Raw genomic sequence first — 24,177 nt, forward strand, 5'->3', positions numbered from 1 at the left:
TGCTAAGTAGTACTTCCTTATATCTGTCATGATAATATTAATAATAGCTATGGAAATCTAACCTGAGTTCACATGTTGCATGAAGCATGTTTTACAAAAATTTTGGCTAATGTTCCTGTTATTAATAGAAGAAGCCTAGGTTTCCAGACCATTGTTTTCACATTCCTGAAATTTTTGTTTTGGAAGGTTTTTATAGTAAATAGATTTGTAGTTTTGGAGTATGGAAAGCCATCCTAAGTTCTAAGTAGGACACAAAGCTCAGAAATTACAAAGAAAAAGATTAATAAATTTGATTACCAAAAATAAAAACAATACCACAGAACTTTCATGTTTGGGAAAAATTCCAGAAACAAAGTAAAAAAATAGCAAATTAAGAAAAACTATTGGCAATGTAAGTAATGAACAGAGGGTTAATTCCTCAATTTGCAGGATCCCTTGTGAATAAATAAACTGCCCCCAAAATAGATGGTCCATAACCTATATACAAAAATGATCTCTTTCTCTCTGTCTATAAATCTATATATTTATCTGTCTTATCTTGCCAGGCAGGATCTATATAGACTTATATATGGCTATATAGCTATAGCTGTGAAAGAAGAAACTCAATCTTCCTCTCAAAAAAGAGATGAAAATTCACACTTCTTGATAATCAAGGCATGAGGCAAAGATGCTGTGGGGTCAAGAGTATAAATTGGTACAGCCTTTTTTGAGGGCAATTTAGCTGTATTCACCCAAGCTTAAAATGCATGTGTCTTTGTTCTGACAATTTTACAGCTAGGAATTTATTCAATAGATAGTCTCACAAAAGCACTGTAGGATACGCACGCACACACACACACACACACACACACACAGACACACACACCAAACACATCCATCAGGGCTGTATGCATCATTGCTTTCAATAATCAAAAGCTGGAACCTATTAACTGTCTATCAGTTGGGACTAGTTCAGTTCATTAGGTGATAACCGTGTGATAGAATACTGTGTAGATGTGAAAAGGAATGTGGCATGTGCTGCCTCAGAGGCACCTCAAAAATTTATTAAGTCCAAAGCAGGTTGCAGAACATGATGTGTAGAGTGATCCCTCTGATGCACAGAGAAAATAGGTATATGTCAATAAAATAATAGAAATGGTTCTCAAGGAATATCACAAGAAACTGTTAGCATTATACTAACTCTATTTTTCACTTTATAACTTCTGATAATATTTACATATTTCTGTACCATGTCCTGCTGTTATTTTATTTTATTTTGGCTGCACCCTGTAGCATGTGGGATCTTCCCTGATCAGGCATCAAACCTGTTCCTCTTGTGGTGGTAGCACAGACTCAGCCACTGGACAACCAGGGAAGTCCCTGTTGATGTTATTTTTAATTAAGGAAATCTGCAAACAAGTTTCATAATGTCACTACAGTATACAAGAGATGAATCATAACATTCCGTGCTAAGACCATCCCAGTATTCCAAACCATCAGATTTTTAAGAGCCCTTTTATATGTGACCTGAGCTCTTCTTGCCTCTTATCGCTCATTTTGGCCCATGTGGACAAATTAAATAAAATTGCTTATCAAGTATCTGCTGTTGCTTTGTCAGCTTTAAGCGCAACCCTGCCTTCTGCCCTCTTTCATTTGGGGAACTGATATTCTAAGCATCTGGGTTAGAGAGCCTGTTGCACTGATTTGGGGGGGCCAGTTGCTGTGACCAAAAGAAAAACAGTGTTATCTCAGTTACTCTGTGGATTCAGGTTGTCAGAGATTCTTAACAGTAAGACTGTTAATGATTTTTTTGAGCCAATTTCTCCTGAGCTGAGAAACCTAAAACAAATGGTAGGATGTCTTAAGTTCCGTTTCTTGTCATCGCCCTATGAGCTTCACACAGGGAGAAGCCAGTGGAAGCTTTCAGGCAGAGGAGGGACAGGATCACTCTGGGTGCTGCCCCGGAACATGTAGCGAGTGTCAAGGGGACAGGTTAGGAGGCAGGGCAGTGGTGCCATTGGAGACGAGACTGATGTGCAAAAGAAAGGCGGACGCAGTAGGGGCAGAACGCCTGAGAAGGTGAGAGGGCAACGCTCTAGAGCCGGGGATGAGGGGATGATTGACCTTGGGTAGGAAACAGTGGTCAGGTGCAGAGAATCAGAAAGAAGCAGAGCATGAGCATAGAGGCCCTGGGGCCATGTCCTTGCGAACAGGAAGCTGAAGGAACTCTGTGCTTTTTGAAATAGGAAGATGCAGAAATTCCTGGCTGATTATTTTGATTTCCTCGATAAAATGTGAGGCAAGATCACCAGTGTGAGGGAAGCAGGAAATGAGGGAGTTTAAGGAAAGAAGAAAAGGTGTGAAAGAGTCATTTTGGGGGGAGCTTCCCAGGTGGCCCTAGTGGTGAAGAACCCACCTACCATTGCAGGAGACTAAGAGACACGCCTTCAATCCCTGGGTTGGCAAGATCCTTTGGAGGAGGGCGTGGCAACCCACTGCAGTATTCTTGCCTGGAGAATCCCGTGGACAGAGGAGCCTGGCGGGCTACAGTCCATGGGGTCACAAAGAGTCAGACACGACTGATGACTTAGCACGCAGGCAGCAGACATTCCAGGAAAACTTGGTTGGATTGCTGGGCAATATTGAGTGCACATTTGAAAATATCTGTGAAACTTGTGAACCTATAGACGTTTTTGATTACTTCTTAATTGATATCATGGACCCAGAGCCATTCGGAAATTCCTTGGGAAAAGCTTTAATTAGGACCTTAAAGAACAGAGGTGGTAAATACTTTGCACACAACTACTGTGTATACCTATTCTGTGTCCACTGGTGATCCCTCAGAGGCTGTTTGCCTCTGAGCTTGGGCCCAGAACTTTCTCATCCCAGGACATTAGGCAGCCACACTGTGCTATTTGAGTGACTCAAGATGAAACTTGTTTTCTATCCTAGGACAATGCCGGAAAATAATACTTACTCTCTGATACAATCACCCACACAGCTATTAGAGTCTTTCTCAGTTGTTCTAACTGCTTGGAAAATCAGAACTAAGGCTATTTTATTTTCTAATAATATAAAATTTCCCCCAAATATAAAGATATTGCAGACTCATGGAAAATTTGAAAAGTGAAGCTTGCAACAAAAAATTATGCAGAACATTACAATTCATAAATAACAGTGGGCTATATCTTGATTTGTTTCCTTGGGTCATGTTTATGCAAATATGTGTGCATTTATATATTCATTGCTTCTAGTGTTTGAATATAAAAGCTATTTTAAGAGCTCCAAAGGTACCACACATTTGTCTAGATGTTTAAATTCATCCTATCAGTCAGGGAAAATCATCACCACCCAGGATTCCTCCAGCTCTGCTGCTTCTGCTTATGACCTCCTTAGGCCACCTGGCCCAGTCTGTTTGCCTGTCCTCACCTCCTTACACGCTCCCCTTTGCCCTCCAACCCCAGGCACACTGGCCTCTTTCTGTCCCTCCAGACATCCCAGGCCTGTTCCTTCTGTTTTTCCTTTGCACCAACTGTTCCTGCTGCCCAACATACCTCCTTGAGGCCCCTCCCCAATGTGGCTGAGTTTTTGTCGATTAGACCCCTGTATCAATGTCGCTTTCTTAGGCTGCTTGTCCCTGAAAACCACATAATGTGAAGACATGTTATTATTTAGACATTCAGATCCTCCAGTATATTTCTGTCCTGCATGTAGAAGCCAGGTGCCAATGCCTTAAAAATGAGAACTCTAATTCTAGGCAAAGCTGCTAATTTGGTTTGAAATTATTTTTTGTATTTTTGTTTGCTTGTTTAATTACTTTGTTTTAAATTCATGCTGTAAATAACTAATGCACATGAAACACATGTTGAAAAGTGGAATTTACAAGCCCTGTTTTGTTGTGCTGGAAGATTTCCAGTAACCCAGCAAGATTATTTGGGTGTTTAATGACACTTTTGAACATTTTGTGTAGGCAGTTATTACTCAGAGTATTGACTGAACGGCTGAACATGCTGTATAAATTTGTACAATTGCTTAATTAAGCAAATAGCTTTTTGTCATTTGTAGATAATAATTTTACTTAAAAAGTAAACACCCTCCCCCTTTTCCCCTCCACACTGCCATACCCACTCCATTTCCGGAGTTTTACTGTTCTTGGGCTCTTGCTTCTCCTTAAGATGGGAATGTGGGTCCTGTCAAAGAAAGGCAACTGATTTTCATTGTGAAATTGACAAGCATTGCCTGAAGGTGAAGTCATTAGGGTTGGAAACCTCCCTTGGTTTGTAATACTTAACTAAACTTGTGCATTTGGCCTTTGTTTCTTCCTTTCTCAATGAGGTGGTGATTTTTTTTTTTTTTTTTTGATCTGTGGTACTTTCCTCTGTGAACACTCTTTGGTTTTTTTTGTTTGTTTGTTTTTGTTTTTTAACACTCTTTGTTTTGTTTTTCTCTCTGGTGAGGCTCAAAACGCCCAGCAGCTCCATGAGCGAATCCAGTCATCAAGTATGGACGCCAAGCTGGAGGCCCTGAAGGACTTGGCCAGCCTCTCCCGGGATGTCACATTTGCCCAGGAGTTTATAAATCTGGATGGCATCTCTCTCCTCACACAGATGGTGGAAAGTGGCACCGAGTAAGCACCTTTTATCTAGACTTCATTCTGGGTATACTTTCCTTGTTCTTAGAATTTCTAGTTTTAAATACCAGAAATTGTCTAGGCTCAGGAAAAAAAATGGCATTTGAGATAGTGTGTGGGGTGTGGTTTTGTAATTTAAGGATCGCTATGTTCTCCACCCACCAACTAGTCAGTATCTAACACAGTCTGAAATTTCAGATTTAGAAGGAGAAATATTAGGTCATTATCTCTAAGGGCCTTTCCAACACAAATTGTAGTTCTTTAAGATATAAATCCCTCACATCCTTAGCTTATCTGCAAAAAGAATTTTCTTCCCCTGACTCCATTTTTAAAGAAAGTTAGAATACCTCCTTAGATTTCAGAGTCTTAAATCAGGTCTAAATAGCATCCCTAAAGTAATTTTTTTTTTTTTACATTAACATTTGACTAATGAAATACATGTATTTAGTTATTTACCATTAAGTACAATAAACATTGGGCTTCTCAGGTGGTGCTAACAGTAAAGAACCCGTCTGCCAATGCAAGAGATGTAAAGAGACATGGGTTTGATCCCTGGGTCGAGAAGATCCCCTGGAGGAGGGCACGGCAACCCTCTTCAGTATTCTTGCCTAGAGAATCCCCTGTACAGAGGAGCCTGGTGGGTTACAGTCCATAGGAGGCAAACAGTCGGACACAGCTGAAGCGACTTAGCATGTATGCACAATAAGCATTTATTAGGTACCCACCATGTACAAAAAATTAGAAGTCAGGAAAATTTTACAAGATGTGAATCTTGCCATCCAAAACTGTTTAGAGGCAGAATTCAGTTGAGGTGCAATTCCTCCTGAGGGCTGGGAGTCTAGAGGTTGGACCAGTTACATCTCATGGAACCTTACAGGAGGGTGTTAGTGAATGGGCTTTAAGGAGTTTGAGTTCTATCCTGAGCAAGGAATGGGCATTTCTGATTGGGGAGTTCATCTTCTTAGGGAAAGGTTTGATTCTGTGGTGTGATTGTGGCATCTAAGGAGCTGCTAGATGGACCTAGCTTTTAGATGTGCAGACAGATCATTCCCTTGACCACAGAATGACAGCTTAGTGTCCACAGGAAACTGCTTATTTCTACATGGTCAGGTGCTACTGGTAAAGACTAGTAGAGCATGCCAGTCAGACCTTGTGGGGATGCTGAGCCAGCCAACTAGATAGTAATATGCCGAATGAATAGTGTGCAGAGCTGGGGTAGGTATTTGTTAGGAAAAGAATAAATATCACTGAGAACTGGGGTTTAAACCTGGGTCATTTAAATCTCTCTTCAGTATGTGGTGATTTAAAGAATGACCTGATGACTGTATATGGTAGAAACCTGTCTCAGCCCACTCCCTTCCTTCCTTCCTTTCTTCCTTCTGTCTCCTCCTACACTTGGCATTGTTTAGCCTCTGCTATTGGCTAATAAAAGACTATTTTTTTCTATTTCAAAGAGCATGTTTTATAACAATAGAAATATCTCCTATGTTAGAATGTTCTCCACAGTTTGGAGTTGGGGGGTCTTACTTCACAGACAAGTAGAGAAAACATCTAGGAGTGAATAATGGGGTGGAGAAGTTTAATCCAAGAGGACTGGGAAGCAGGATTGAGTGATCTGGAAAGGGTCAGTTGTAGACAGTGTTATCTATTTTCTTGTTGTTGCTGTTCGGCTGCTCATTCGTGTCTGACTCTTTGTGACCTCATGGACTGCAGCATGCCAGGCTTCCCTATCCTTCCCTGTCCTTCAAGTCTCCCAGAGCTTGCTCAAACCCATGTCCATTGAGTCAGTGATGCATCCAACCATCTCCTTATCTATTTTTTTTTAATGATGACTAAAACTTGGCTTATTAAATTTTTGGTAAACTTGGACTTGGAGTAGGACAGGGAGTCTCAAATTCTGGGTGTTATCAAAATCCAAAGTGGTTACTATAAATTGGAGTTGGTGCTTGAAGCAGCAACTTGCAGGGAAGTTGAATAAGTTTAGCCACCCATGAGGCTCACCCAAGGAAAAGGAGAAAGAGGATGCTGCCTGTTGGAAGCTCCAGGCCAGAATCCAGTGAGGAGTGTATCAGGTTCCTCCCTCCTTGTTCCTAGTGGACAGTGGATTGCGAGTTGTGATTACAAACACGTTCACTGGTGACTGTGGCTGACTTCATGGGCTTGCCATAGATGGTAGGCCCTGCCTCACACCCATCATTGCTTCTGGTGGGATAGTGAGCCCTGGGAGCTTCTGCCTCCATTACATTTGTAACATGTTAAACAAAAACATAAGCGTGTTCCCGCATTTATTGATTTATCTAAATCCCAGCCATTGGCATATCAAAAACAATGATACTAGAACCAGTTTCAGTGGAACCTGCTAATATTAATATTAGGTGCTTCTGCCACAGATACCTAAGTATCCAGGGGCTTAAGCTCTGGCCTATTCAAAATGACATTGTGTTAATACTTCCAGGTTCATCAGAACTGCAATCATAATTACAATTACAATGGTCCATACACTGAAAACCAGAGTGCATGGGATATGTACCCTAAACAGAGGGCTGGAGCTGAGCTCCAGAACCTCTGGAGGTTGGCAGTTATATAATTGACAATGAGGGAGAATGCATGCTAGGAGCTTTAATTTTTTAGTTTCTCGTTATATTCATTTGCTAGGGCTTCTGTAACAAAATACCACAGAGCAGATGGCTTAAATAACAGAAATTTCTATTCCCACAGTACTGGTGGCTGAAAGTCCAAGCTCAAGGGGTTGGCAGGCGTGGTTTCTTCTGCAGCTCTCTCTTTGATTTACTAATGGTCACCTTCTTCCTGTAGGGCTTCCCACGTGGCGTTAGTGGTAAAGAACCCACCTACCAATGCAGGAGACTTAAGAGACATGGGTTGATCCCTGGGTCCGGGGCAGATCCCCCAGAGGAGGGCACGGCAACCCATTCCCGTATTCTTGCCTAGAGTATCCTATAGACAGAGGAGCCCAGAGGGCTACGGTCCATAGGGTCGCAGAGTCGGACGTGACTGAAGTGCCTTAGCATGCACACCTTCTTCCTATGTCCTTACAAAGTCTTTCCTCTAAGCAAAAGCATCCTAGGTGTTTCTTTGTCCAGTTTGCTTCCTCTTACAAGGACACCAGTCAGACTGGATTAGGACCGTAAAGGCCTCATTTTAACTTAATCACCTCTTTAGAGGCTTTATCTCCAAATACTGCCCCATTCTGATGTATTGGGGAACAGGAATTCAATATATGAATTTAAGGGGATACAGTTCAGCCCATGACACTCATCAAGGAGACACTACCTCTTGTGGTTGAGAGGAGAAGGAGTAAAAATGGATACTATGTATGACCTTGTCAACCTTACTGCTTTTCATCTGTGCTATTGCCTTACTCTGTAATTTATCTTGGCTTACGGAGTGGCCTACAGACTGAACATTGGGGACAGCAGGTCTGAATTTTATCACTAGGTTTCACGTGTCAATACTGAATTTACTCTATGTGAACCGCAGTAATTGAATTCTTTTTTTTCCCCAAAGTGTATCATACTCATTCATATTTTAATTATTTTTAATCTGTAAGCCATCCCAGTTTGTTACGTGCAACTTGATTTCAGACAGATGAACAGAACCCAAGACCGGATCTTGAGTGTGTTCTGGTTTGCATTGTCTCTTATACTTTCCCATCACACTGTGTTACTGGGAAGGGATGATATCTCTCTGAATGACCTTGGTGTGTGCCCTCATCACCAGTTTGCATATAAGTTCAAAGTCACACTACTTATAGGGATGGAGTAAAGAGGGCACCGGGGCTGTACAACCTTCCCGCCTTCCTTCTGGAAGGTCCTGCCACTCATACTAGGAAGCTGCTCATTTGATGAATGGTTATTTTCAGACCTTTTACTCAGATGAAAAGAAAAAGAGAAGGACCTGTTTTTTTATAGGGAAACTCAGCTTCTCAATTAAACTTAAACAAGACTTTAATTAATAGGAAACCTTTGGAATAGAAACTGCACAAATTAAATAGATCCTGCAATTTGGAAGGCATTTACTTATGACTCCTGGGCAGACTTCCAGGTGGGAAAGGCAGCGGTTTCCTGAGCAGGACCTGTGGAAATTTTTAGGAAACACTGAAGAAATGTAGCTGGAATTTTTCTTCTTACTTTAAGCTATAATGAGATTCAAAGATTGCTTGCCTGCTTGCCATTACCCAAGGCTGAGCTTTTTAACGTCTCTCCAGCTGGTACCAGGAGAGACTACAGGGAGAAAATGAACAACAAAGGAGCAAGAGGCAGTGACACCTTGGCAGAACACAGTGTCTCAAACTTGAATTTCATTTTTCCACTTTTGTATAATTTTGAAATTCCATTCCTCGTTTCAGCCTGAAAGACAGATGTGGAAGCATATACATTTTTTGGGAAACTTGTTTCCCCAGCCTGAGTCAGGAAATGTTATCCATTAAGGAATGGGCAATTATTTTTGTTTTCTGTGTTTTTTTTTTTAAGGATAGATATTAAAAGATTTTCAGAAATGATATGTTTTATTTGAAAGAAAAAACAATTGTACCTGCAACTTTAAATCCATTGTAGTGAATAACACTACTTTTCTTGGGGTTTTAATTAAAGCCCATGTTCTTTGTCTATGCTGCTGTGCACACACACAACTGGACGGTTTACTCTGTGCCCTGTTGCTGTTCCACAATCAGAAGAACAGAGGAACATTTCCAAGAATGAAAGGGCAGGATCCTTCTAGTTTCCCACTTGGCAACATGACAGGAAAATTACGCCCTTGGAGTATGAGTAAAGCAGTAGCACCACCCTGGGCAGAAAAGTTAAGAGTGAGAAAAGTTAAATTCATATATTTACCAAAAACTCATTTATTTTTTATTTAAAAATAAATGTAAGTAAGCAGAAAGAAACAAATAAGAAGCATTTGTCTTCTGCCTTACCAGAGGCAAATATTTTTAACATCTGGGTGTATATTGTTTTTGTACATTCTTAGAGATACACACACACATACACAGGCTTACACACACATACACAGGTTTTACAAAAGTAGAATTATAATATTAATGGTCTCTCTAATCTGCTTTTTATACTTAACAATAGTGCCATGTCATTAAATATTATTCCCTTCATAATTTTTGTTATCCGCCTATTTTTTATTGGAGAATAATTGCTTTACAACATTATGTTAGTTTATACAGTACAACAAAGTGAATCAGCTATATGTATACACATATATCCCCTCTCTCGAGCGTTCTTCCCATCCCCCCATCCCTCCCCTCTAGGTTGTTGTCTGCCTATTAATTCATTTTTAAAGCTCTGTTGAAGTACAGTTGGTAAGCAGTGTAATATGATAATTTGAAGGATATGCAGAGTGGAATTAACCGTTCCCCTACTGTTGGATATTTACTGTTTTCAGGTTTTATTATGATTGTGAACATTCTCTCATCAGCTTTTCTTTCAGCAGAATCTTTGTGATTAATTATTTTATTGAAATAAAATTACTAATTGAGTGGATATGCACATATTCAAGCTGTTTTAAAGTAAGAACAGCCCCATAGCTTGCTGACATGTCCTAATTTGTACTTTACCCTTCTTGTCGGAGTATGTCCATTCTTAACACCTTGGGCAATGTTGGGCTGGTGTTTCCTTAGGGATTCTGGCTTTCCTAAGAAAAATAGCAGTGAGGTATTTGAGGAGTTTTCACTAATCTGGGGAATTTACAAGTACTTTTTATTTGCATAGTTGATGTCATTTCTCCAAAATTTGGCTATACTAGCAACAGTGGAAAGAGTCCCATACTTATTTTAGAGATATGTAAAGCCCTTATATATCTCTAAAATAACTGTGGGACTCTTTCCCTTAAGTGGACTTCCCTGGTGACTCAGATGGTAAAGAATTCACCTGCAGTGTAGGAAATCTGGGTTCAATCCCTGGGTCGGGAAGATCCCCTAGAAGAGAGCATGGCGACCCACTCCAGTATTCTTCCCTGGAGAATCCCATGGACAGAGAAGTCTGGGGGGCAACAGTCCATGGGGTCACAAAGAGTCGGATACGACTGAGCGACTAAGCACACAGCATAGCAAAATCCTTAAATAATTGTCTTAAAAACAATCCACATTTGTTGTATAAATTGTCAGTCTCCTCCCCATTCTGTCATATAGATGACACAGATGAGGATGTTCGGGTGTGTGTATAGCTATGTGTGTTGTTTATATAAATTGTCATTGTTAATACACAAACAGTTTCATACGAAACTTTGATGATTCAGATCACTTTCTGCTGGTGGAGTCAGAGTTGTGATTTGTGTCAGGTGCAGAAATTCAGTTATGATCTAAATGAAGCACGCAAAAGGATGTCTTGGTCTTGATGTTGCCTGGCACCCGCACTTGAGAGTGGGTTTCTAGGTTTTATTCATTTAGCAAAGTATGTATTCTTAGAATGCCAGATATTCCTGACACTGGGTTAGACACAGAATGTGTGTGTTGTTGGGTGGGGAGGCAGAGGACACAATCATGCATATGACAGTTTGGGACTATGTGTGACCTTTTTTGTCTTCACACAAAAGATAAATTTCTTTTTTGAAAGTGACTGTGTTAAGCTTCATGGACACGGATTATTGGCTCTAACTCAGGCTCTCGCTTCTGAGAATTCAGTGTTTCTTATAAACCGCGGTTGTTGTGGAAGGTCCAGGCCAGGCCAGATTGATCAGGGAATCTCTGCCAGCCGCCAAGCGCAGGTCAGACCATGCGTGTCCTGTACTTCACCTCGGACAGAGGCCACGAGGAGGAGCCAGCGGCTCCCCAGGCCGAACCAGAAAGAAGCAGCTCTGTGTGGTCCGTGGGCCCCAGCTGAGAAGCTGGCTGAGTCTTCCAGCTCCCTCAGTCTGCCTTCTTGGAGCTGCAGGACGCAGAACTCGGGAGTTTCAACGGGAGCAGCCCTTCTGGGGCCCTGCCAGGAATTTGCATCACAAACGCCAAGGGGGCCGACCTTCTTGGGCTTTGTTGGGGGTTGTGTGGCAGAAAATTCCTCATGCTGAAACTCCGCCTCACCATCCCTTTTTGCTTTGTCTCTGTGTCTTTGTCCATCACTCATAATAGAAATAAGAAGGCATCATACAGCCTGTTTAAAGGAGAGGTTGTCTTCTGCTGGGGAAAGGATGCCACAGCTTGGGCTAAGGTGAGGGGCTTCTGATCACTCTGAAGCATCGTCTTTGGAGAATCATTTGTTCTCCGGTTTATGTTTCTTTTAAAGTGGATATACATGGAGACAGAGAAAGAGAGAGAGGGAGAAGGAGAAGGAGAGAGAACTTCAGATAAGAAAACAGACATCACAACAAAAAATTCCTCTTCTGCTTATGTTTCTCTGAAGCCAAGGTGAGGAAGTAGAGAAGTGAGGAACACTGAATTTCTCTCTTTGTACTCTGGTCAAGAACTTTCTAAAGCCAGAGTCTGTTACAGGGGTTAGAACACACACACACACACACACACACACACACACACACACACTTATATATACCTAAGGGTGCACAGGCCTGAGGCCAGAGTTAGAACACACACACACACACGCTTATATATACCTAAGGATGCACAGGCCTGAGGCCAGAGTTAGAACACACACACACACACGCTTATATATACCTAAGGATGCACAGGCCTGAGGCCAGAAGGTTATTTTGAAAAATTGCATTGATTGCTTTATATATTTCACACACACACCTCTGACAAGCATTAATTTTGAAGCAATAAATAAATAAATAAAAATAAAAAAAAAAGATTAACTGACCCATAGGAAAACATTTTTAGAGTATATTTGAACAGAAATCAGTTAGAATTGGTCGGTGCCAAACTGGAAGTGGTTAGGAACACTCTATCCACAGGAGCTGGTGGGGGAGGAAGAGTCTCTTCCAGAGAAGTGGAAATAAAGCAAGGGCCTTGTTAGACTGTTAGTCAAGTCTGGTTGCTTGTCCTTAGGTTTCCATTTCCTAACCTGGAGGCATTTGTAGGTTTCAGGTTTTGGACTGATTATATAGGCAGCCAGAGTATTAGAGCCGCCTCCTCTAAAGGGTGGCTTGCTCAATTAGTTTAACAGTTCCAAACTTAATGGAAAAGTTGCAAGCTCAAGTTTCACCAGTTGTCCTGATTGTGTCCTTTACAAAGATCTAACCCCAGAGAGCCCCTTGCACCCAGTTATCCTATCTTCTCCTAATTGTTGCAGGAAGGGGGACCTTTTCCAGGTCTGGACAGTAGGTTCTTGTCGAATACTCAAAAATGAATTGTTCTAGGAGACAGTACTGACAAAGGAAAAGAAAGAACACTTTATTGGGAAGGGGTGCCTGGACAGAGAGCAGCAAGGTGGTACAGGAACCCAGAATAACTGCTCTGCCTCGTGGGTCACAATCTCAGGTTTTATGGTTATGTGTAGTTTCTGGGTTGCCTCCGGGCAATCATTTTGCTTGTGCCCATATTTGGTCTGACTCAGCATCCTTCCTGATGGTGCGTGCAATCTCTCAGCCAAGATGGATTCCAGCAAGGATTTCGGGAGGTTGGTAGGACATATGGACTGGCTTCTCCACCCTCTTTGGACCCCTCCTGAATTCTCCTGGTTAGTTTTTGGTGGCAGCACCTTCTTCCTTATTGGGCCCTCCTGTTGCCAGACAACTCATGTAAGTTTCAATCACTGGTTCCCTAGTATAATCTCTTGTAGTCTGGAGCTATTCCTTAATCTTTCCTTTTCTCTCATGGCTTTGGCACTTTCAAGATCATAGGTCAGCCATCTTTAGAATATTCTCCAATTGAGGTTTATTAAAAAGTAGTTAATTAAAAGGTAATTATCAGGGAAAGATAAAAGCATGGCTTTCATACAGATATAAAATTGAACATATGTTACAAGAATGTATGTTATTCATTTGTTATGAGGGAACTGGGCAGATGTTTTCACTGGTTCAAAGGAAGCTTCAAAGGACACAAATCTGCATGAAACAGAGGAATATTGAAATGAATTGCAAATGGAGACAAAACTGGTTTTTCACCTGCAGGGAAAAAGTCTGTTAAATCACCTCTAGACAAAACTGTGGACACTAATTTCCCTTTGAAACATAAATTCTCTTTTTCTATAGGTTTATCCAATGTTTTCTTGTTTTAGAAAATGTATGTGTTTGGCTAGAATATCACAAATGCTTGTGTTTGTTTCTTTGCATCCTATTAATGGCACATGATATCTCTGTCTTATTATTGATGTTCACTTTGATCACTTGTTAAGATACTGCCTTCCACGTATCTCCCAGTAATGCTTTTTACCCCTTTTGTAAATAATTAAGAGAAAATCTTGAGTAGTTACCCATGGGAAGTGGAAAGTGGTACAAATCAGATTTATATATTTTTCCCTAGAGATTTAGTTCTTCAACAGTACCAGCACACTACCTTTAAAGCAGTGTAGGCCCATTTGTTCTTGTTTTATTCCCTGGGCTATAACTCATAACCGTTATTATTTATTGTGATGCTCAGTTGTCCCCAATATGGCTTTGGAAACTTCTTCAAGCTGTCTTCTGTATCCTACCTTGTTTCCCATATTCTTTGAGCACTTCTATACTTTTTGGCTCAACAAATGTTCTGGGCTTTTCTTGCCCCAGTCCTGGCCAGAGTCATTTTTCCAAGGAGCCCCAGTTCCTTTTAGTCGAGAGTAGTGTTTGGCTCTTGCGAAAGGGCCCAAACCCTGCTCAGACTTGCCTCTCCATGGCCACCTACTTCTTTTACTCTGCCCATGGCAATTTGAAAGAGAAGAAAAGGAAGCTAATATAGATCTGGATGAAACATGTCCTCCAGCGATCTCAGCTGAAAAAAGACATTAGAGCCATCAAACCATAAACCACTGCAGCTGCACCCCACCCAGTGGGGATTCCTGGTGGAAAAAAGCAGGATACTGGCCCTAGATAGCTAAGTGAAGTGGAAATCGCCCAGTCATGTCCAACTCTTTGTGACCCATGAACTATGTAGCCCACCAGGCTCCTTTGTCCATGGGATTTCCCAAGCAAGAATACTGGGATGGGTTGCCATTTCCTTCACTAGATAGTTAAGGTGCATATCAAAGGAATGATTTCAATGAACCCAGACTCTTACATCTTCTAGTACTTAGAAAAACACTAAATCACTCGCTTAGGAAGTCTGATTTGTCTTTATTTAACAGTAATCTTAATGTTCTGACTACCTGGTTTTTGTTGCAAAAATTCCTTTGTATTCTGATTCCTCCCTTAAGGCCTTGGAGCAGTCCCTCAGAAGCAATCTGAGAGGCTGTACTATGGGCTTAAGTCCAAGCCCTTCAAAGAGAACAAAATCCTCAACTCTTAGGTAGTGCATTTATTCAGTGTGTATATATATACACTGAATATATATATATATAATATATATAATTTAATTAATTATATATATTATTTATTGATAAAGCTAAGTAAAAGAGGAGGAAGAGGGGAGGAAGAGGAAGATTACATACATTTTTAACTCCCCAGTTTTATCAAATACTAGATCTGATCACCTCGTGGTCATTTGGGTTTCTGAAGTGGTTACATTTACATTTATGTGGTTGAAATGTGAAACTTAACTTCTTCTGAATTGAATACCTACTCTGCAGGTGTCTGATGGTATAGTTAGTAGTTGAGTTACAGAGTCAGCCTTTGCCTTCATGGTGCTGGGAGGACTGTGAGATGTCCTAAGTCAAATGCCTGGTGTGTTCTTAGCACTGCAGAGGTGGGTGCCACACTCAGTCCAGTCAAAGAAGGGAAATCAGAGGTCAGGGAGGCTTCGCAGAGGTCAGGGAGCCTGGAATGAATGTGGGATAGGGTTTAGCTAGTCTGACAACGAAGGGAAGGATATTCCCCAAACTGAGGGAAGAATACACTTCATGCCAGAGAGATTTGTCAGGCTTGAGGAATGGGAAGTGGTTTGATAAGGATAGAATCACTTATTACCTAATTTTTTTGACCTAATCTTTAGTTTTTTAAGAAGCATAAGTGTCCTTTTTTGCAGACAAGTTTTGTCAATTGTGTACTTTTTTGGCAAGCTACAATCCTTGAGTTCCAGCTGTCATTCAAGACTACTGCACTGCCTCATAATATCTTCCTTCAGAAGAAGCATTTTTTTTTCTCTCTAAGAAAAGAGGAAGTAGAATTAGTGGGCATTTTACCAAAGAAAGATAATTCAACTATTTCTGTCCTGTTGAGCATATACTTAAGAACAACTGGATTAAGGCTGTGGTGCTCTACTTTTTCATTGAAAATATGCTCCCCCTTATTTCTAGTGATGTCCCCCTTGGTTGAATATATACTCATTCTGAGCCAAAGGGAGTTTTTGTTGCCTTTGTGTGCGTGCTCAGTCACTAAGTTGTGTCTCACTCTTTGCGACCCCATAGGTTATAGCCCGCTAGGCTCCTCTGCCAATGAAATTTTTCAGGCAAGATACTGGAGTGGGTTGCCATTTCCTCCTTCAGAGGATCTTCCTGACCCTGGGATCAAACCCCGTCGTCTTCAGTGGCTCCTGCATTGCAGGTGGATTCTTTACCACTGAGCCACCTGGGAAGCCCCCTTTGTTGCCTTTATTCAAAAGTAAATGCATTAGGTTGGTTATAGTAGTTTAATCCCTATTTTTGATTGTTTTGTGTCATTAATAAACATCAATTTATTACTTGAAGAAATGTTTTGAAATGAATTAACTGCCCTTAATGGCTGGTAAACCTGTCATATAGCTCACTCTGGGCTTTCTTCATGATATGTAATTTGTGTAAAATTCATTGCTGTCATGCATGCTCCTTACATGGTTGTTTTTGAATTTTACAGACGATACCAGAAATTGCAGAAGATCATGAAGCCTTGGTAAGAATCTCTGATCTGTTGATATAGATGATGTAACACTTCCTTCTTCTCTGAATAATTCAACTCTGTCCTCTGACTGATTGTGTAACTATGTGTCTAGATATTTTGAGTGATTTTTTTTTTGCTCTCTTTTTGATGTTCTTATAAACAGGTTCTTTAAAAAATTATTTCCCTTTTCTTTTTGCTTTGTGGTAGAGAGTGTTTTATGTTTGTAACCACAGAATGATCACATCAGGATTGCTACCCTTCTCTTGGAGCAAGGCTAGGCATAATTTTATGTATTACTTTAAACAAAACCTTTCTTTTTTGTGGCCTATGTAATATTCAAAGTCAAAAATCTTTGATTTTCTTCAATGATTTGGTAAGAAAAAGATCCACATTAAAATATTGAAGATTGAAGTATAGAAGGAAAATTATTTACTTTCAGTCTGAGAAAATCTTCAGTCATATATATATTTGTGAATTGCATGATAATTGTGTCTGGAGATCTCAAAACCTCTTTCTTAGAGTATTCCCTCCTCAGTGCCTTTATTATTCATGAAACAAGAGGAGTCCAAATAGGATCTTATAAACTCTCTGTAATAGGCTGAACGAATTTCCATTTTGCCCAGTTGTTAAGCATACAGTTTAAGCTTGAGAAGGAAGATTGAACAGCATCTGAAAACGTGCACCTTATTTTTAAGCCTCCAGAGAAAATCCTGAGCAGTGTAATAGTGGTGTCCAAGCATTCATGTTCCCCTACCCGTCCCACTAGAAAAAGTATTAGTTGCAGGAACTCTTCAGTTATTAAATTCTAATAAGATAGAAACATTGAATTTTTAGGATAAAGCTTCTTAAATCTAATTTTGATTTATATTTTAATATAGTAGAAACACTTAATGGTAATGACAATAGAATCCATCTCTTGTTGAAAATTTACTCTGCCCTGGGCACTGTCTCAATGTTTAAATGTTTACCCTTGTTACTTCTAATTCACACTTTTATCCACAACACAAGATGTGTAAAATTAGGATTATTTCCTTGATGCAGAAGTTAAAGTGAGGTGGTATTGGGATTCAAACTGGTTATTTCTTCTCTCATAACCTAATACAATTTGTTAATGTAAAATTTTGGACTCCAGCCAAAATAACTTCTTAAAATTTATCTGTCAGCAGTTTTAATCTTTTGGTATATAGGGGCATTGCAAGTGTGAATCATGATTTTTATTTATGATGGACAAAATCAATGCTCAGGATCCTGGTTCTGGTAATGGCAAAGTAGCCTAATCAGACTAAGGACCATAGATAACAATTCTGAACTCTAGACATAATATTGCAAACAAAAACATCTGAAAACAAGTATTTAAGGCACTAAATAGCAACTGAAACAGACAGAAAGAAGTCAGTCAGTCTTTGAGAGAACAAATTGGCTCTAGATGAGATTTGTGTGTTCACAGCTTTTTGCCTGAGGATCCCTGCTCATCCAGGTAGTGTTTGTGCTGCAAGTGTGCTAAGTCACTTCAGTCGTGCCCAACTCTGTGCCTGCTAAGGACTGTAGCCTGCTAGGCTCCTCTGTCCGTGGTGATTCTCCAGGCAAGAATACTGGAGTGGGTTCCCATGCGCTCCTCCAGGGCATCTTCCTGAACCAGAGATTGAACCCGCATGCCTTATGCTTCCTGAGTTGTTTTTTTTTTCTGAGGTTTTTTTTTTTTTTTTTTTTTCTTACCACCAGCACCACCTGGGAAGCCCCATCCAGGTATCATGGAGCGATAAAAACCCTCAATCTTAATGTTAGTGGTGGTGCATGCCTCCTTTGTCCATGTGACATAATTTGGGGCTGGCAGAGCAACTAAATAATTAAGGAAAATCCATGAAAGAAAGGAGGCTCAGAGGATATGAAAGCCCCATAAACAAATATGAATTCTGCCCAAATATATCACTGGTCACTGAAGTGTGAATGCACATGTGTGTATGTGAACCCCAAGGGGTATTCAGATTTTTTGTTTCCTTGTGGGTCAGTTTTGATGTGTCAGTTTAGTCCCCTGAGCAGCTAATGCTGAGCTGGAGTAAGGAGAGGAAGAGGTTTGCTGGAGGATGGGTGGTACTTTGTGGCACAAAGTGAGGTTGGATATAAAACCTCTCAGATAGTGAGGGAGAGCCGATGCCTGTGAAAGGAAGAAGAAAAGAGGAAGCAGGTATAGATCTGACAGTCCCAGCCAACCCAATAGGAAGCTCAGTATAAATACAGACTGTTAGAGGGGTTACACAATGAAAATTGGTTACACTGGTGAGTTTTATTATGCACATGCAGAAGAAGTACTGAATCTACACATGTGGTTTCAGAAAAGAGAGATGGTGGGGAAAAGTTCCCAATCATTGTATGAGGCCTGTGAGGCCAGTATCACTCTGATAACAAAATCTGACAAAACTAATTTAGGAAATAAAAATTATAGGCCACCTAATGAACAGAGATGCAAAACTCCCCAGAAACATATGAACAAATATAAGCAAGCAAGGTATAAAGAAGATTTGTGGCAATAAAGATTTATCTCAGAAGAAGTTTAGCATCTGAAAATCAGTCACCATGATTTAGAAAAATAAAGGAGAAAACTTAAACAGAAAAACCACCTTTATAGATACAGAAAATAGATAACAGATACAGAAAAAGCATTTCTTAGCATCCAACACTCATTCATAAGTATTCTCAGCAATCTGGGAATAGAGGGAACTTCCTCCACCTAATAAAGATTATCTACAAAAAAAAAAAAAAGCAGTATACTTAATGTTGGAAGATGAATCCCTACTCCTCCCACTAAAAATTGGGAATAAGGCGAATATATATTCACTTTTTGCACTTCTAGTCAACATTGTACTATAGTTGTTAGCCTTAGCAATAAGTCAACATAGAAATAAAAGACAATGGTCAGAAAGGAAGAAGTAGGGGCTTCCCTGACAGTTTAATGGTAACGGTAAAGAATCAGCCTGCCAATGCAGGAGACACGGGTTCCACCTCTGATCTGGGAAGATCCCACCTGCCAAGGAGCAAGTAATCCTGCATGCCACAACTATTGGGCCTGAGCTCTAGAGCCCAGGAGCTTAACCTACTGAGAGCTACGCGCCCCAGAGCCTGCACTCTGCAGCAAGAGAAACCACTGCGATGAGAAGCCTGCACACCACAACTAGAGAGTAGCCCCACTTGCCGCAACTAGAGAAAGCTGCGCGCAATGAAGACGGAGCACAACCAATAATAAATAAATTTTTAAAGATACTTATATTAAAAAAAAAGAAGTAAAACAACTTTATCCATAGAAAATCCTAAGATATCTACAAATAAATGGCTTGATCTCATAACTGAATTTATCAAAGCTTCAGAATATAACATTAGTATGTAAAAGGGATATATTTTTATACTTTAATAGCAAACAACTGAAACATGAAATTTTATAATTTCCATTTACAGATGTCAGAAATGATAAAATTCTTAGGAATTAATTTTAAGAGGAGACATCAATACCTGTTGTCTGAAAAATAAAAATATTGCTGGAAGAAATTAATGAAGACCTAAATAAGTAGAGAATACAGCATTTTATGGATTGGAAGACACAGTATTGTTAAGATAACAATTCTCCCCAAATTAGGTTTAGAGCAATACAGTTTTTTGAAAAGAAACTACAAGCCAATCCTAAAAACTTAAAGGAAATGCATTGGACCTAGAAGAGCCAAAACAATCTTGAAAGACCCATAAAAATCAATAAAGTTGGAAGATTTCATTAACCTTCTTAAAGACTTCCTACAAAGTCAGTAATTAACATACTGTGATATTGATATAAAAGGATAGACAGATCCACAGAATAGAATAAAGAGTCTAACATTGATCCACAGTTAAATATGCAACAAAGGAGCTGAAAGAATGTGTGTTGATATATCATGCTATGATTCTAAAGGGAATGTCCAATGGGGCAATTTAGAAATCCATACATTTCTGTGTCTATAAGTTTTACCACAAAAATAAAATACTCGGAAAAACTCAACAGGCAGGGTAGAACAAAGTTACATCATTAACTTTGGCAATTAGGAATATATTCAGTATGATTTATTAATAAGTTTTAAAGTGGTCTTTATTTTCATCTTTTCTCTGCTTCTCTCTTGGGCATGGCACCCAATGAAAACATTTGGAAGCACTATTTGATAAAACTAACAGCATAAAATTTAAATGCTTTGAGATTGGCTGAATTTTCTTGGAAAGAAGATGGTCTCTACTGAATTGATGAGAAACATTTATTTGAATCATTCCAGCACACATGGTGTGTTGGCTGTGACATGGCGCTCGACCAGCATGTAAAGTTTGTAGTCAGCTTAATCTGTGGCAGCCAGTACTGCAAAATCTTTAGCTTAGCACTTTATAAAAAAACAAATATCGGAGAGTGTTTTGCCTATGTTCTCCTCTAGGAGTTTTATAGTTTCTGGTCTTACATTTAGATCTTTAATCCATTTTGAGTTTATTTTTGTGTATGGTGTTAGAAAGTGTTCTAGTTTCATTCTTTTACAAGTGGTTGACCAGTTTTCCCAGCACCACTTGTTAAAGAGGTTGTCTTTTTTCCATTGTATATCCTTGCCTCCTTTGTCAAAGATAAGGTGTCCATAGGTTCGTGGATTTATCTCTGGGCTTTCTATTCTGTTCCATTGATCTATATTTCTGTCTTTGTGCCAGTACCATACTGTCTTGATGACTGTGGCTTTGTAGTAGAGTCTGAAGTCAGGCAGGTTGATTCCTCCAGTTCCATTCTTCTTTCTCAAGATTACTTTGGCTATTCGAGGTTTTTTGTATTTCCATACAAATTGTGAAATTATTTGTTCTAGTTCTGTGAAAAATACCATTGGTAGCTTGATAGGGATTGCATTGATCCTCTATGACCCACCTCCCAGAATATTGGAAATAAAAGCAAAAATAAACAAATGGGACCTAATGAAACTTAAAAGCTTTTGCACTACAAAGGAAACTATAAGTAAGGTGAAAAGACAGCCCTCAGATTGGGAGAAAATAATAGCAAATGAAGAAACAGACAAAGGATTAATCTCAAAAATATACAAGCAACTCCTGAAGCTCAATTCCAGAAAAATAAATGACCCAATCAAAAAATGGGCCAAAGAACTAAACAGACATTTCTCCAAAGAAGACATACAGATGGCTAACAAACACATGAAAAGATGCTCAACATCACTCATAATTAGAGAAATGCAAATCAAAACCACAATGAGGTACCATTACACACCAGTCAGGATGGCTGCTATCCAAAAGTCTACAAGCAATAAATGCTGGAGAGGGTGTGGAGAAAAGGCAACCCTCTTACACTGTTGGTGGGAATGCAAACTAGTACAGCCGCTATGGAAAACAATGTGGAGATTTCTTAAAAAACTGGAAATAGAACTGCCATATGACCCAGCAATCCCACTTCTGGGCATACACACTGAGGAAACCAGATCTGAAAGAGACACGTGCACCCCAATGTTCATCGCAGCACTGTTTATAATAGCCAGGACATGGAAGCAACCTAGATGCCCATCAGCAGATGAATGGATAAGGAAGCTGTGGTACATATATACCATGGAATATTACTCAGCCATTAAAAAGAATTCATTTGAACCAGTCCTAATGAGATGGATGAAGCTGGAGCCCATTATACAGAGTGAAGTAAGCCAGAAAGATAAAGAACATTACAGCATACTAACACATATATATGGAATTTAGAAAGGTGATAACGATAACCCTATATGCAAAACAGAAAAAGGGACACAGAAATACAGAACAGACTTTTGAACTCTGTGGGAGAAGGTGAGGGTGGGATATTTCAAAAGAACAGCATGTATACTATCTATGGTGAAACAGATCACCAGCCCAGGTGGGATGCATGAGACAAGTGCTCCGGCCTGGTGCACTGGGAAGACCCAGAGGAATCGGGTGGAGAGGGAGGTGGGAGTGGGGATCGGGATTGGGAATACATGTAAATCCATGGCTGATTCAAAGAATAAAAAAAAAATAAAAATTAAAAAAAAAAAAAAAACAAATAAACCAAACAAATAAAAATGCTCCCCGCATGTGCCATGTGGTTGCTTTATATCTGTAATCCTTTTAACCTTGATCTTCTGCACCCAGCACTGATTTCAGAGACAGGATCTTGGCTCTTGCCTTTCCTCTTTGGAACCTGAATCACTCCTCTAGCAGTGGAAATAAACATCTGTTTCAGGGTTCAATAAGAGCTTTTGTAGCTGCCTCAGTTGAGATGAGGTGAGTGAGTCCCTTGATTTGGAAGGTAATAACATTTTAGCACTGCCATCCTTTCCTTGCAACTGAGGATTTAAAGTTGAATTTTGAAAAATGTCTCCCATGGAAAGGTAGTATGCCATCCAGCAACCAGTTATAATGAATTATATATGTCATATATATAGTATATATAATGCAATGTATTATATACATATTCTATATAATCATACATATGTATATATATCCTATAATAGATAAAATATGTCATTAGATATATATTATATTTACACAGTATATAAGATATATGTTATATATACAGTATATTGTATCATATATAAATATATCTAATAACATACTTTATATATTATATAAGATACATAACATACATATGATTATATAGCATATGTATGTCTAATAACATTAATCCATAGAGTTTATAATTACATGTGTGTGTGCTCAGTCGTTTGGTTGTGTCCAATTCTTTGCAACCCTATAGACATTAACCCACCAGGCTCCTCTGTCCATGGAATTTTCAAGGCAAGAATACTGGAGTGGGTTGCCAATTCCTCCTCCAGGAGATCATCCTGACTCAGGGATCGAATCCACATCTCCTGCGTCTCCTGCATTATAAGTGGATTTTTTACAGCAGAGCCACTGGGAAAGCCCCCTTATAATTATATATGTGGTCAGATAGTAAAGAATCCTCCTGCCAGTGCAGGAGATGCAAGAGACATGGGTTCGATCCCTGGGTCAGGAAGATCCCCTGGAGAAGGGAACAGCATCCCACTCCAATATTCTTGCCTGGAAAATTTCATGGACAGAGAAGCCTATCAGGCTATAGTCCATGGGGTTGCAAAGAGTCAGACACGACTGAGTGACTAACACTTTCACTTTCACAAGTATAGAAAGTGTTATTAGATAATATTTATATAAGTATAAATTAAGGAAATAGCAACCCACTCCAGTATTCTTGCCTGGCTAATCCCACAGACAGAGAAGCCTGGCAAGTCACAAAGAGTAGGACACTACTGAGTGACTGAGCGCACATGATATAACATTTATATGAAACTTTTTTGGACCAAGAGAGTGATCCTTCCCCTGGACACCTTGGTGTGTGATGTAAAGAAACTTCCCTCACTATCAACCATTGACACTAACCGGTGATTGCCAAACACAGACCACCCTAGCTGCAGTCTCAGAAATAGTGCTCCAGTTCCAACCAGCGAGATTGAAATGCTAGTTCCCCAAAGCAGCTTGGAGATTTGGAAAGCAAACAACGCTGTTTCTCTTTTTCTGCATCTTTTGCCCCAGGTCCTGGGAGCCTGTCTGAGGAGTCTGTAGGCAGAGTTCTGGGGCGTTTAGGGAAGAGGGAGTATCTCAAGATGTCACTGAGGCCATTTGGATTATGAGTCCATTGAGCAAGGAAAAGAGTTATGTTGCCTTCAGATAATTAGAGAGCATAAGTACAATTTATC

General features: G+C 39.9%; 1 protein-coding gene across 4 annotated transcripts in view; it reads left to right on the plus strand.

Moving 5' to 3' along the window:
• ELMO1 (engulfment and cell motility 1) overlaps positions 1–24,177 on the plus strand; it is a 563,801-nt gene that overhangs the window by 174,616 nt on the left and 365,008 nt on the right. For all 4 annotated transcript variants that reach the window (XM_043873513.1, XM_043873512.1, XM_043873514.1 and 1 more), the window contains 2 exons: positions 4,437–4,606; positions 16,427–16,462. In XM_043873513.1, the coding sequence (XP_043729448.1) occupies positions 4,437–4,606; positions 16,427–16,462 (206 nt within the window). The remainder of the gene's footprint in view (positions 1–4,436; positions 4,607–16,426; positions 16,463–24,177) is intronic.

The sequence above is a fragment of the Cervus elaphus genome, chromosome 18, assembly GCF_910594005.1.
Source record: "Cervus elaphus chromosome 18, mCerEla1.1, whole genome shotgun sequence".
Lineage (NCBI taxonomy): Eukaryota > Metazoa > Chordata > Mammalia > Artiodactyla > Cervidae > Cervus > Cervus elaphus.